General features: G+C 48.9%; 1 protein-coding gene across 6 annotated transcripts in view; it reads left to right on the top strand.

The window, feature by feature from the left end:
• LOC125446425 (ral guanine nucleotide dissociation stimulator-like) overlaps nucleotides 1-13,897 on the top strand; it is a 167,445-nt gene that overhangs the window by 91,631 nt on the left and 61,917 nt on the right. For all 6 annotated transcript variants that reach the window (XM_048519987.2, XM_048519989.2, XM_048519988.2 and 3 more), the window contains exons 2-3: nucleotides 6,047-6,154; nucleotides 12,128-12,321. In XM_048519987.2, the coding sequence (XP_048375944.1) occupies nucleotides 6,047-6,154; nucleotides 12,128-12,321 (302 nt within the window). The remainder of the gene's footprint in view (nucleotides 1-6,046; nucleotides 6,155-12,127; nucleotides 12,322-13,897) is intronic.

Raw genomic sequence — 13,897 nt, 5'->3', positions numbered from 1 at the left:
TGTGTTGTAGGGAGTTACATATCGGCATGGGTAGAAGGTTGCTTAGCTAACAAGAAGCAAAACAGGCATAAGTAGGTCATTTTCTAGTTGGCAAAACATAACAAGAGGTGTGCCACTGAGACCAGTGCTCAGGCTTCAACTCTTTAACAGCCCATGTAAGTGATTTGGATGATGGTGCTGAAGGAATGGTAGCTAAGTTTGCTGATGCTGCAAAGCTAGGTGGGTTATTAAGTTGTGAAGAGGATATAAGTGGGCTACAAAGGATATGGGTAAACTAGGAGAGTGGGCAAACATTTGGCAAATTGAGCGTCATGTGGCAAAATGCGAAATTGTCCTTTTTGGCAGGAGGAAGCGATTAACTAAATGGTGAGGGATTGCAGAGGTCTCAGGGGATGATTCACAGAAGGTTAGTATAAAAGTATAAGAAGTAACTGGGAAAGGCAAGAGGATGTTCCCGCTTGTTGAAAGTGGGATTTAGTGCAAAGTCAGGGTTTTGTGCTTCCGTTATCTAGGGTTCCGGTGAGACCAGATCTGAAGTACTGGTCACCCTGTTGAAAGGGGGTTGTGACTGTCTGGATGCAGCTCAGACGAAGCTGACTTGACTGATACCTGGGAACGGGGTGGGAATCATCTTGTGGGGAAACATCAGACAAGCTAGGCTTACATCTGTTGGAGTTTAGAACAGCGAGGGGGTGATTTGAGTGAATCACATAAGACCATGAGAGATCTTTGATGAGGTACACATGGAAAAGCTGTCAGCTCCGACGTGAGAACCGAGAGCTCGGTTTGAAAACAGGGCGCCATTCATTTAAGACTGAGATAAGAAGAACTTATTTCTCACTCAGAAGGTTGTATGCCATTGGGGCACTTCCTCTCCAAAAGCCAGTCGAGGCAGAATGTTTGAGTATTTATGAGGGTGAAGTGGATAGATTCTTCCTGAGCAAGTGTTATGCAGTGGTGGTTATCAGGGTATGCAGGAGTTGAGGTTAAAATCAGACTAGCTGTGACCTTATTGAGTGTCCAAGCTGCCTGGAAAAGCCAAGTGGCCTGAGATTGCTCCTAACTAGTGTGTTCCTCACAGGGTGTATACTATGTAACACTCCAATATAACTAGGCACACAGCAATAAACCCTGCCATACAATGGGGTACCATGCAAGCTTTTAGTTCATTATGCCTCACAGTTGCAATGTGACTAGAGCAAACAGTGATTTACTTAAAACCAGATACGAGTTGCGCCTTTGATACGTCAAAGGACAAACAGTGCCAACATGAGATAGCACGGAACTAAAACATGCTCATGTTCATCTCAATTTTTCTGTTACCATGGTTACGCAGTACACTTAAGCTTCTTAATCGCTTTATGGCAATAAATAGTGACCGTACCAACGTGCCTGGGATTCTTAAGGCATGAATCAGTCTCTTCATCTCAGCCAGCCTCACAAAGCATCTTTATTCAGCAGAACTGAATCTGTTTTAACTCATCGTGTACTCATCCTGTGAACAATGAGGCGCATTGAAACACATGGAGAGTGCAAGCTCCCGTTCTCACAATAGACGTATATTGCAAGATAACCTAGCTGAAGCTGGACGCTGGCACAGTGAACACAGCAGTGGGCAGAGAAGGCTGGCAGACACAATGTGAGTGCCACATTGAACCCTGGGTATACACACCATAAACAGTGTGATGTACTCCCAGAAAATGTGACCATGGGGTGCACACACCCCAATGTAACCTCCACAGACCCACTGTGTACACACCCATGTAACTGGACCCGCGTGATGTTAATATGTGACTCCAGCTTTTGCATAAACACAACAGTGTAACTCAGGTATGCAAACGGATCACCAGAATGTAACTGGGTACGTACACCATGAGCTCTAAAACATTGCACAAGATTTGTTAACTATCCATAACAGAAGTGAGGCTTTGAAGCTTGAGAGTCATTATATTTTGCAGAAGGGAAGGAGAAAGCCCTTATTCAGCTACCAAGTATTTGGTGACTATGCATCAAGCTGTACACATCTGACTAACTGAACTTGGCAACATACACAACACTGTAAACACCTCAACACATACCTTATACATACTATACACAGTGAATAATTACATAACTGAGTACACCCACTGTAGCATGACTGGGCACATTCCCTGTGAATACTGTGCAGTTACTTTTAATTTCCAAACATACATTACTAATTGGAAAAAAATTCTTTCTATACACACATAGCCACTAAAGTAATTCAGTTCTATACAGCCTTTACGCATGAAGAAACAAACATTGGATTTTAACTTTCCCCATAGTTCCAAGAAATCCAAAGGCATTTCTTATGCAAGATACTATTTACATACATTGGAGGTACCAGGAGGGTCCAATAACAGAATGGACCCCCATTTACCTTCAGCAGGAAGACCTCAGATGGTGGTCTTTCCCCACTGCCCCTTGGCAGCAGCTGCCCCAGGCTTCAGTGCGTCCCTCAGTCCTTGGAATGTGCCAGCCTGGCTTGGGGTCAACTGCTTGCTCTGGATGGCCGACAAGTTTCAGGCAGACCAAGGAGCGCCTTCACTGGTTTGATGGTCATCCAGGTGCAGTCACTGTTGGCCTGTGTCCCAAGGAATAGAACACAGAGCAGAACCTGCTGCATCTCTCTCCAGGCTTCCTTTGCAAAGGTACAGACCGAAAGGAGATGAGTGACAGAGTCTACCCTCACTGCAGCTGCTTCGAGGTCGGTGTGAGGTGGTGCAGACTGACCGGGAACACATGAAAGGTCTCACGGATAGTGCCCTTCCCACCACCAGCCCAGCAATGCCTTGGTGCTTGTTGGAAAGTTCTAGCGATGGTGCATTCAACCAAACAGCTTTGACAGTCTGCACAGGGAACCAGGTGACAAGAACCATCCTCTCCTTATCTCTCAGGGTCTCCGGGACATTGCATGCTGAGCACTTCCTAACTTGTGGTCAGAGGTGTTTTTTGTTTGCAAATTCCTCCAGCAAGGTCAGTGAGGACAGGTAGAACCTCAGTACGTCGTGACACTGAAGCATTAGTGTACCGAGGGTGTGTGCACAGCCGCTCGAACACTATATGTTGTCCCCAAGCAGGTGCACGTTGTCACCCGTCACCAGTAAACACACCGTGAATGTGATATAACGTCAGTGCACTGTGACCGAACCCAGATAGCACTGATTCAGTTAACCCCCAGCTATGTAATCTGTGTCAGTCTGAGAAAGGATGAAGCAGACAGTTGCATAGAGATTGTAGAAGGGCTCTTTTTCTGCCAGCCTTACACCCTCCCTGTGAACTAGCACATCACACCTTCGCTTAATGGTAGAGCTGACCTTTAGCAGGGCCAGTTTGCTGGGATGCGGATCAGACAGCACATTCACCTCCTCACAGGTGAACTACAACTGAATGTGTTCACATTCTGCCTGGGAGAGGGGGAGGTGGCAAATGGGTGACTTCAGACACAGAGCTGACAGCTCGTGCTTCATTTTAATTTTTTCCTGCTTTCCCTTCCGCTCATGGACAGTGATGTTTGAGGGATGCAGAGGGGTGCCTTCACTGCTCCAGGTCCTATCCCATCATGTGCAGTCACAGAAATCCTTTCCAATATTCCTGGAGAATGGAACACTGTTATAACTCGACTCCTGTTCCCCATAAACCCTTTGATTCTTGATTTCCAATGAATTAGTTGTTCTTAGCTGGCATGGTAGTTGGGTATAATGATCCTCTTTGGCATTGAACTGGGATTGGTAGAAGTGATCTTTTTCTGGCTTGTTGTCTTTTGTAACTTTTTTTCTGCTACCTGTTAATGTCCAGTGGATGAGGTGGAATAGCTTGTGAACATATGACGCGGATTTGCTTGGGGTTAGAAGCGAATGAGTTTAGTGGAATCAAGGGTTATGGGAGAAAACAGACAAAAGTGGATACAATAGGGCAGCACGGTGGCTCAGTGGTTAGCACTGCTGCCTCACCACGCCAGGGACCCGGGTTCGATTCCCCCCTCGGGCGACTGTCTGTGTGGAGTTTGCACATTCTCCCCGTGTCTGCGTGGGTTTCCTCTGGGTGCTCCGGTTTCCTCCCACAGTCCGAAGATGTTCAGGTTAGGTGGGTTAGCCATGGGAAATGCAGGGTTACGGGGATGTGGTGGGTGTGGGTGAATCTCTCTTCGAAGGGTCGGTGATGGGCTGAATGGCCTGCTTCCACGCTGCAGTGGTTCTGTGAAATTAAGCATGGGGTTGCAATGGTAGTTATTATTGTTTGATTTGATGACTCCTGTGAAACGCCCTCAGTTGTCGAATATGCAGTCAGACAGTGGGTGTGTTCAGCAGAGTCTAGGACTGAGGCATGCTGTGGCAGCGTCTCTAAACCCCAGTTATTCACGTGTTGGCAATCGGTGACTTATTTCAAAACGTTCCAGGCTGTACCATTCAACAGGGAGGGAGGTTCGAGTAGCCAGTGTCTGCCCTCGCGAGTGGAGGGGCTTGGGAAGAGAGGAGTGAGGACTCCATCAGAGCTGTAGTGGCACATTCCTGGAGGCTGTTCACTCCCCCATGACCCTTGATGGCCTGTCAGTCCCTCATCTTGTGCTGTACTGTTCCATGACCCTGTGTGTGTGGGGGACGTGTGGGGACAGGCTTTATCACCAGAGGCCCTGTTTACCGCTGGGGCTAGCTATTCATATTGGCGGGTTTTAATGTGTATCCTTCATACATGTGTGTGTAAAAGTGTGTGTGCATGGGTGTTCGGGAGCAAAATGCACATCTGTCCCAGAGATAAACTACAGTCCTCATATCATTACACAGTTAATTTCCACCTCAGTGACATGAGTGGACTCCCCAACCCCCCTCACCCCTCACCGCTGACCTCCTGCTATCTCATCTGTGCCATAATCCCCATCGTTACTGTCTCGGCCCTCAGCTATCCCAGCATGGTCCTCCCTGCTCTCCCATGCTCAACCCTTTTGTGAACTCAGTCATTGCCAATGTTTGCTGCTTGTGTCTTAAACCATTTCCCCCTCTACCCTGTCTGTCAAGTCCCTGCACTCCCTGGCCAACGCTAAGCCCGCTGACGTAGTCCAGCCCCCGGCCAAGTGGCAAACTGCATTGTCAAATTCACATCCTTGTTTTCAAACTTCTCACCCCTTCCTTTCAAAGTGACCTGCAGCCCGCCCCTGCCAACCCTCCGCAGTCCTGGCGTTTTGGATAACTGGCATCTCCCAAGGGTCCAAGCCCTGGAATTTCCTCTCCACCCTCATGGCCTCGCTTTATTCCTTAAGCCTGAACCCGTTGACCAAATATTTGGTTCTTTGACACAGGACACAGCGCTGTATGGCACAGGAACAGGGCCCTTCGGCCCGCGCTGTTGTGCCGAATGTGACGCCAAATGAAACTAATCCCTTCTGCCCGCCCTTGCTCCATATCCCTCCATTCCTTGCATATTTATTTAAAGCCCCCTATTGTATCTGCCTCCATCACCACCCCTGGCAGCGTGTTCCAGAATCCTGCCACTCTCTGCATTTAAAAAAACACCTAATTTCCTGCATTTAAAAAAACACCTAATTTCCTCATTTAATCACCTTAAATGCATGTCCCTTGACATTAGACATTTCAACTCTGGGATAATGATTCTGTCTGTCAAACCTTTCTATGCATCTCGTAATTTTATATTCTGTCAAACCTCCCCCAAAACCTTCACTGCTCCAGAGAAAACAACCCGAGTTTTTCTAGCCTCTCCTTTTAGCATCCAGGTAAACCTCTCCTGTACCCTCTCCAAAACCTCCCAATCCTCCCTGTGATGGGGCGACCAGAACTGAACACAGTGCTCTGAAGTCTTATAAAGCTGCAACATGACATCCTGACCCTTGCGCTCAGTTCCCCAACCAATAATGGCAAGCATGCCTCACCACCCTATCTACTTGCGTGGCCACTTCCAGGGAGCCATGGGTTTGGAGCTGTGGGGTGGTGGTGGGAGGGGTGGTTTTGCACTTCGTTGCATTGCTTATGAACGTAAGTTGTTGCTGTGTGAGTAACCTGCCTGCTTCCTCTAGTCCCCGCAGGGCCTCAGCGAGGAGACGGTGGATGGGGCTGTTTATACAGTGACACAGCGGCAGATGCACCTACAGCAGGCAGCGAACAAAGGGCAACAGTGGCTGGGGGTAAGCGAACGTTCCTGGCGGGCCTCACGCGCGTGATGCTGACACCCGGCCCACCCCCAGAATGCCCTGGGGGATGGGCAGGGATTTCTGGCCCATGGCTGTTCATTCCTTTGGCGTCCAGCAGCCACGGACAGCAGAACCACCCCTCTGCGCAGTAGGAGCATTGACTGGCAGCACCTCAACAGGCCGTGACAACTCCATATCCTGACCTGCCCTTCTGGCTGATCAATCCAGGAATTTGTTGTTAAACTCAAAAGAAATTGCAAGGATGTTGCCGAGTTTGGTGGAGGTGTTGAGCAACAGGGAGTGGTGGAATACGCTGGGGCTATTTTTCCTGGAGCGTCAGAGGCTGAGGGGGTGACCTTACAGAGGTTTATAAAACCATGAGGGACATGGAGAGGTTGAATAGCCGAGATATTTTACCCCCAATGTTGGGGAGCCCAAAACTAGAGGGACATAGGTTTAAGATTTATAAAGGGACCTAAGGGGCAACTTTTTCACGCAGAGGGTGGTGTGTGTATGGAATGAGCTGCCAGAGGAAGTGGTGGAGGCTGGTACAGTTACCACATTTAAAAGGCATCTGGACATGAATAGGGAGCGTTTAGAGGGATATGGACCAAATGCTGGGCTACATTAATTTAGGATATCTGGTCAGCATGGACAAGTTGTCTGTTTCTACGCTGTACAGCTCTATGATACTTAAGTGCCATAATGGGCCCTGGCATCTTCAGAAACGAGTCTGTATGTTTACAGTACAGAAACAGTTGGACCTCACCAGCCCACACTTACATTTCTGATCCCCTTGCTCCTCTCATCCTATCTTATCTCGTCTCATTTAATATGTGCTTCTAATCTGCCTCATCTGTTTTATCTACGTTCTCGGTAATGTTGGGACCAAAGAGCAGGAGGTGGCCGTCCTTTCTTTGAGTCTGAACCTCCATTCAATATGATCATAGCTGACTTCCTTGTGGTTTTGGCTCCATTTTCCTCACGCGACCCCCCCACCCCCCCAACCCCCAGCTTATCTTATCGATCAAAACACTAACTCAGCTCTGGATAATTCCATGCCCTTCTACCAACTCTCAGAGACAAAATTTTCCCCAAGTCTGTCTTAAAAGGGAGATCTCTTAGACCTCATTTGATCTGCCATTTGATCTTGGCTGCTTTGTTTCCTAACCCCATTCCCCTGCCTTTGATTCCCTTACTAACGAAAAACCTATCTATCTATCTCTGTCTTAAATAAACTCCATGACTTGGCCTCCACATCTCTCTGCAGCAATGAGCTCCACAGATTCACCTCCTTCTCGCTGAAGGAATTCCACCTCGCCTTGGATCCAAAGCGTTGTATCTTCATTCTGAGGCTATGCGCTTGGCTTCTAGTCTCTCCTACCAGTAGAAACGTCTTCTCCATGTCCACTTTATCCAGGCCTGTAACTTCCAATCAGATTTCCCTCATCAAACACAGACCCAGAGCCCTCAACGGCTCCTCATATGACAAGTTGTTCATCCCAGAGATTGTTCTTCTAAACCCCCTCCAAGACCATCACATCCTTCCTTTGAAATGGGACCCAAAACTGCTCACAATATCCCAAATGCATTCTGACCACTGTGTTATACAGCCTCAGCAGTACATCCCTGCTGGTGTACTCCAGCCCTCTTGAAATGAATGCTAACATCGCATTTGCTTTCCTAACAGCCAACTGAACCTGCATGTTGACCTTAAGAGAATCCTGAACTAGACCTCCCTTTGTGCTTCAGATTTCCAAAGCCTTTCCGTATTTAGAAATTAGTCAAGGTCTCTATTCGTCTTATGTAAACTGCATCTCCTAGTTCGAGTCTCCACACAAGTTGAAACATCCTCCTGACGTCCCCTGTATCCTCTCTCCTCAAGATCATTTGTTTCAATAAGATCATCTCTCATTTCTCGAAACTCCAATGGATATAGCCCTCAGCTGCAACCTTCCTTCGTAAAATAAGTGCTTAAATTTTTTCAATGGTATTCAGCTAGGGTTGTGTTTTCAACTGGCATGGACTGGTTGGACAGAAGGGTCTGCTTCCATGCTGTATGACTATATTGACGGGGAAACCGCGGAGTGGAGAGTCAGAGCCATAGCGGAAAGTTCCTATCAGTCAGTGATACCGAAGGTAGATCGACAGAATTTGTTGGGATATCACTGTCTTCAGATCAACAGCAATTGCTGGAATCAGCTCGAAGGGCCGAATAATCTACTCCTGCTCCTGTTTTCTATGTTTCTATGACTTGCTGAGAAAGTGCACTGCCAGATACTGAGCTTGAGTTCTGACACAAGAGTGTCAGTCATAGAGATGTACAGCATGGAAACAGACCCTTCAGCCCAACTCATCCATCCTGACCAGATATCCAAACTTAACCTAGTTCCATTTGCCAGCATTTGGCCCATATCACTCCAAACCCCTCCTGTTCATATACCCATCCTGATGCCTTTTAAGTATCGTAATTGTACCAGCCTCTACCACTTCCTCTGGCAGATCATTCTACACATACACTACTCAGCATGAAAATGCTACCCCTTAGGTCCCTTTTAAATCTTTCCCCTCTCACTGTAAACCCATGCCCTTTAGGTTCGGACTCCCTGACTCTGGGGAAAAGACCTCGGCTATCAACCCTATCCATGCCCCTCGTGGTTATATGAACCTCTATCTATAAGCTCACCCCCTCAGCCTCTGACGCTCCAGGGAAAATAGTCCCAGCCTATTCAGCCTCTCCCTATAGCTGAAACCCTCCAACCCTGGCAACATCCTTGTCAATCTTTTCTGCGTCCTTTCAAGTTTCATGACAACCTGTCACAGGGAGACCAGAATTGAACGCAGTATTCCAAAAGTGCGCCCAACCACAACATGACCTCCCAATTCCTATACTCAAGAGCTGCAGCTTGGAATATGTTTAGTCATTTACATCAAAATTCCGAATCCTTCACCCTGACACACCCCATGTCTCAACGGTATGTTAGGGAGCTTACATTAACATCACCTCATTCAGCGTTAAAAACCCTGCTAAAGTTAAAAAGCCCATCGCTGCCTGTGTGGCAAATTGTGATGGAAGAACAGGTCAATGCTGAAACAGTGGGCATTAGTGAAAAGGAACCACTTTAGAGGATCACAGGTGTCAGGTTACAAGTGAACAGTCTGTCGGGATAAACAAGTGGTTGAAGCAAATTAAGCAGCGTAATCAAACCCTGTGTACCATCCCAGCCTGCATCCACTCCGCACCCCTCTGGCTTTAATTTTGCCCCTTATGCATCAACTTGTTGCGAGATCCTGCTGTGCAATCTGGCATTTAAGTTCCGCCCCTCGATAAAGCCTTTCTTCATCACAGCTGCTTTTGGTCACCCTCCCCTGTTTGTATTCACAGGAAAGAACTCCCTCGAATGTCGAGGGATTTGATTGTTAAAATGCAATTAATGAGCAGCAATTGACTTGCAGCTCAGCCTGAGGCCATTGCTCAGTTGTGTGAGAGCCAGCTGCTTGATATATATTTAATGTACTCCCAAGGCAATTCACAGGGGGAACACAATGAACAGCACAGCTTGTCAGACTGAAAGCAGGGAGACACATAAGGATAGAGACAGAGCAGGCACAGATAATTAAGAGGGTTTTGCAAACTGGTGGCAATCACAGAGAAAAGGAAGATGTAACGATAGGCTGCAGACGGATGGAATATTTGGATTTAAATTTCCTTCGTTTTGTGGTTGCATTGAGGAGAGACTGAAACCCAACTTCTCTTCTCGGCCTGTTCTGCACACAATTACAAAGTTCTTTCCTTCTTAATTTGGGACGCTACCTAAGCTTCCACCCACTCCCCCGTGATACATAATCCCTGCAGTGTCGAAGCAGGCCATATCAACCCTCTGAAGAGGAGTCCACCCAGATGTACATCCTCTACCGTGTGCCTGAATCCCTGCATTTCTCCAATGGCTAACCCACCCTAACCCTGCACATCTCTGGGCACTACAGCACGGCCAATCCATGCTAAGCTGCACACCTTTGGACTGTGGGAGGGAATGGGAGCACCCGAAGGAAACCCACGCTGAAAGTCACTTCAGGTGGGATCGAACCTGGGGCCCCTGGCACTGTGAGGCAGTGGTGCTAACCACTGAGCCACCGTGCCATCCTCTCAGGTTCTAGTGACAAAACCACATAGTAGCAGTGTCGGACACGATAAGGGGTTGTCTTAAGGTCGCCAGCTCAACTCGGATTTTGGTTTTTTTTCCGGGTGATCCATTGACCTCGCGATGATCTACCTTCTGCTTCCCTCCACCCCACCATCATCCTCCTGACCAATTAGGAAACAAATTGGCCTTCGCACGCGGTGGCAACCTGCCCACTTTGAAAGTCCTTCATTGTTGGTCCAGGCTCAATTGGCTGAAGGGCCTCGATACATTCTGCATGATTCCACAAAGCCTCTCTGGGATGGCCCAATGTCTTCTCCAGCTCAACTGGAAGCCCTTTGATGATAAAGCAATTGTTTTCGAATTTGCTCAACTGTTCAAAGGAACTGGAAAAGCAACTGTCGTTTTTTTTTGCTTTCGAATGACCAGTTTGTGTGTTCTAACCCCCCCCCCCCCCCGGTGTTTACTTCCAGTTCTTTCCCCACTGGCTAGTCTTTAAATTGCCAGAGACAGGGCTCCTGGTGACTCCTGGTGGAGTTGGAATCCCCCAGGAGGCCCGGTCACGGAGAGGCACAATCTCCAACGTTGAACCAAGCCTCCGAGGCCTGAGGAGTTGACAAAGCCAGTCAAACGGTGAATATTTAAAAGTGGAATGCCTCCGGAGAGCTGTGTGTGCTTTATTTCGGCCTGAGGCCTGAGACTGTCTGCAGCGAGAGTCTGTCTGTCTGCCTGACCCTTTTCTCAGAGGGTGAAGGATTTACATCTGCAGTTTTAACTGGAGAATACATACTCTCAGCCGACATCAATGATCTTGAGGGTCTAAGAAACAGGAGCAGGAGTAAACTGAAATGATCCGTTGAGGCTGCTTGAGTAATATGTAAAAGTTGATCACCCCGATCTGCCCCCATCTCAACTGTACACATCATCCTCACACACCTTGATTACCGTTGTTTCGACTTGAACACACAACGCAGTAACTGCTGCTCCCCAGCGTGAGTACTTATAAACCCTTCCGCATGGTGACATTTCTCCTGCTCCTCACTCCAACCTGGCCGACCCCCTTATCCTGAGTGGTTGCCCCTTTGCTCCAACCTGAGGGCGGTTACCCTCTCAGGACCTACCTGCTCTGAGGTTTCACTGAGATCCCCTCCAGTACCTTGAAGCTGACAAGAGTATGATAAGCCCATGTCCTTCATCGGACCATTCTCTCATGCTAGGAGCCGAACCCTTGTTGTGACCATTTGAATGAACTTACTTTCTTCCCCGCAGTAATACCGGTAACTCTTACCAATGCCGCCCCGCCCCCACCCCACAAACCAATGCAAGGGGCTTGCTCTGTGGGCGTAAAGAGAATGAAGGGTTTCGGGGTGGGGTAGGGAAGAGGGGGGGGGATCTGAGTGGATGACTGGCGATGATCATACTAGAGGCTGAATGGCCCACTCCTGCTTCTCTCTGTTTTGGTGTTGACTTCCTATCCCCACAAACACACAGAGGACAACACCACCCCCCCCCCCCCCCACCCCCCGCCATTTCCCAGTGAGCTGGGTCTCCGGGCCTGAGGAGGAGAGAGTCATCCTGCTGGTGTTAGTGGTCATGGCGGGGCAGGACTCACTCAGTCACGGCTGGGTGGGCAGGCGCCCCCGATATTGCACTAATGACCCCCTCAGTGGCAACCCCCCCCCCCACCACCATTCCCCCAGGCCCTAGGTGGTTGGCACTGCCCGCTTCGGTGTTGGGACCTGATGGGGGTGGGTGGGGGGAGGTATTCGCCCCTCTTGCTCGGCCTCATTTTTCTGACCTGCCTCCCACTCGCTCTCCCTTCCAGATGGAAAACGAGCTGGTGGGCACCACGTGCGAGACCGTCAAAATCCGCTCCATCAAGTTGGGAACGTTGGAGAGGATAGTGCAGCACCTGCTCGAGGCCTTAGACTGTAGCGACTCTTCCTATGTCTCTGTCTTCCTGGCCACGTACCGGGCCTTCACGACCACCCAGGAGGTTCTGGACCTGCTCCTCGACAGGTAGGAGAATAATCCTCGATCCCGAAGGGAGAGGAGAATAAGACTCGGAAGAAGAACTTGCGGAGGCTGAAAATCAGAGATTCATTGGCAAACTCTGCAGGTTTGGCAGCATCTGCGGAGACAGAAGCCTGAGTTCATGTTGCTTGGAATGGGTTGTTATTTAGACAGAAGCGATGGGGAGTGGGGGTGGAATAAAGGACAGGTGGAGATAGAGCTCGAAGGAAGAGAAAATCATTTGGTCAGACAGAGGGGATGCCGACCTGGTGAAGAGGATGTATATTTATTAATGGGGACTATCATCGGGTAACAGGGGGCTCTGTATATTAGCAGACTGTTTGGTAGCAAGACCCAGTGTGTGTGACGTTCAGGTAAGGACTTGGGTGAAAATGGTCAAGTCCTAAAATTATTGAACTTAATGTCAAGCCCAGGAGGCTTCAAGGCCCCGAGCGGAAAATGAGATGCTGTTCTTCCAGCTTTCGTTGAGCTCCGTTGGAGCACTTCAGCAATATTGGCCAGGAAACTGGGTGGCCTCTGTGTTGTCACCTGGGAACATCAGGCCATTGTATCAGCTCTGTTCACTAACCGCATTTCATCTGGTGAACTCCTCGCCGCCCTCAACTGCTTCCAAGCTGGTAGTCCCCCAGCCCCACACAGCTTGCTTCTACCTCCTTCCCAGAAATCCATAAACAGGATTGTCTGGGCAGATCCATTGTTTCAACCTGTTCCTGTCCCACAGAACTCATCTCTTCCTACTTTGACTGGATCTTTTCTGCCCTGGCCCAATCCCTGCCCATGCACATCCGTGATTCCACTGACATTCTATGCCAGTTCCGAAATTTTCAGTTTACCAGCTCTAGCCACCTCCTCTTTACCATGGACATGCAATCCCTTCACACATCCATCCCCCACCAGGAGGATCTTAGGGCTCTCCGCTTCTTCCTGGAACAAACACCTGAACCATCCCACCCACTACCACCCTCCTCCGCTTGGCCGAGCTATTCCTCGCCCTCAACAACTTCTCTTTTAACTCGTCTCATTTTCTTCAGGTAAGAGGGGTTGCCACGGTTACCCGCGTGGGTCTGAGTTATGCTTGTCTCTTCATGGGGTGTGCGGAACATTCCTTGTTCCAGTCCTATTCCAGCCCCCACCCACAACTCGTTCTCCGATACATCGATGATATCATCAGCCCGGAATTGGAAAAGTTCATCGATTTCGCTTACAATTTCCATCCTGCCTTCGCTTTCACCTGGTCTATCTCTGTGTTCCCCCCCCCCCCCCCCCCCCCCCACCACTTCCTTCCTCGTCATCTCTGTTTCCATTTCTGGGAATGGACTGGCCTCTAATATCCACTACAAACCCACCGACTCCCAGAGCTACCTGGACTATACATCCTCACACCCTGTTTCCTGTAGAGACTCCATCTCATTTTCTCAGTTCCTCCGTCTCCATCACATATGTTCACATGAGGCCAACTTCGACAAGAGAGCCTCTGAAATGTCCACCTTCTTCCTCAGCCGAGGATTCCCCAGCTCTGTTGTCGACAGGGCCCTCAACTAGGTCCGACCCATCTCCCGCA

This window comes from Stegostoma tigrinum, chromosome 34 (genome assembly GCF_030684315.1).
Source record: "Stegostoma tigrinum isolate sSteTig4 chromosome 34, sSteTig4.hap1, whole genome shotgun sequence".
In the NCBI taxonomy this organism is placed as follows: Eukaryota; Metazoa; Chordata; class Chondrichthyes; order Orectolobiformes; family Stegostomatidae; genus Stegostoma; species Stegostoma tigrinum.
This window is presented reverse-complemented; position numbering and strand designations above follow the sequence as displayed.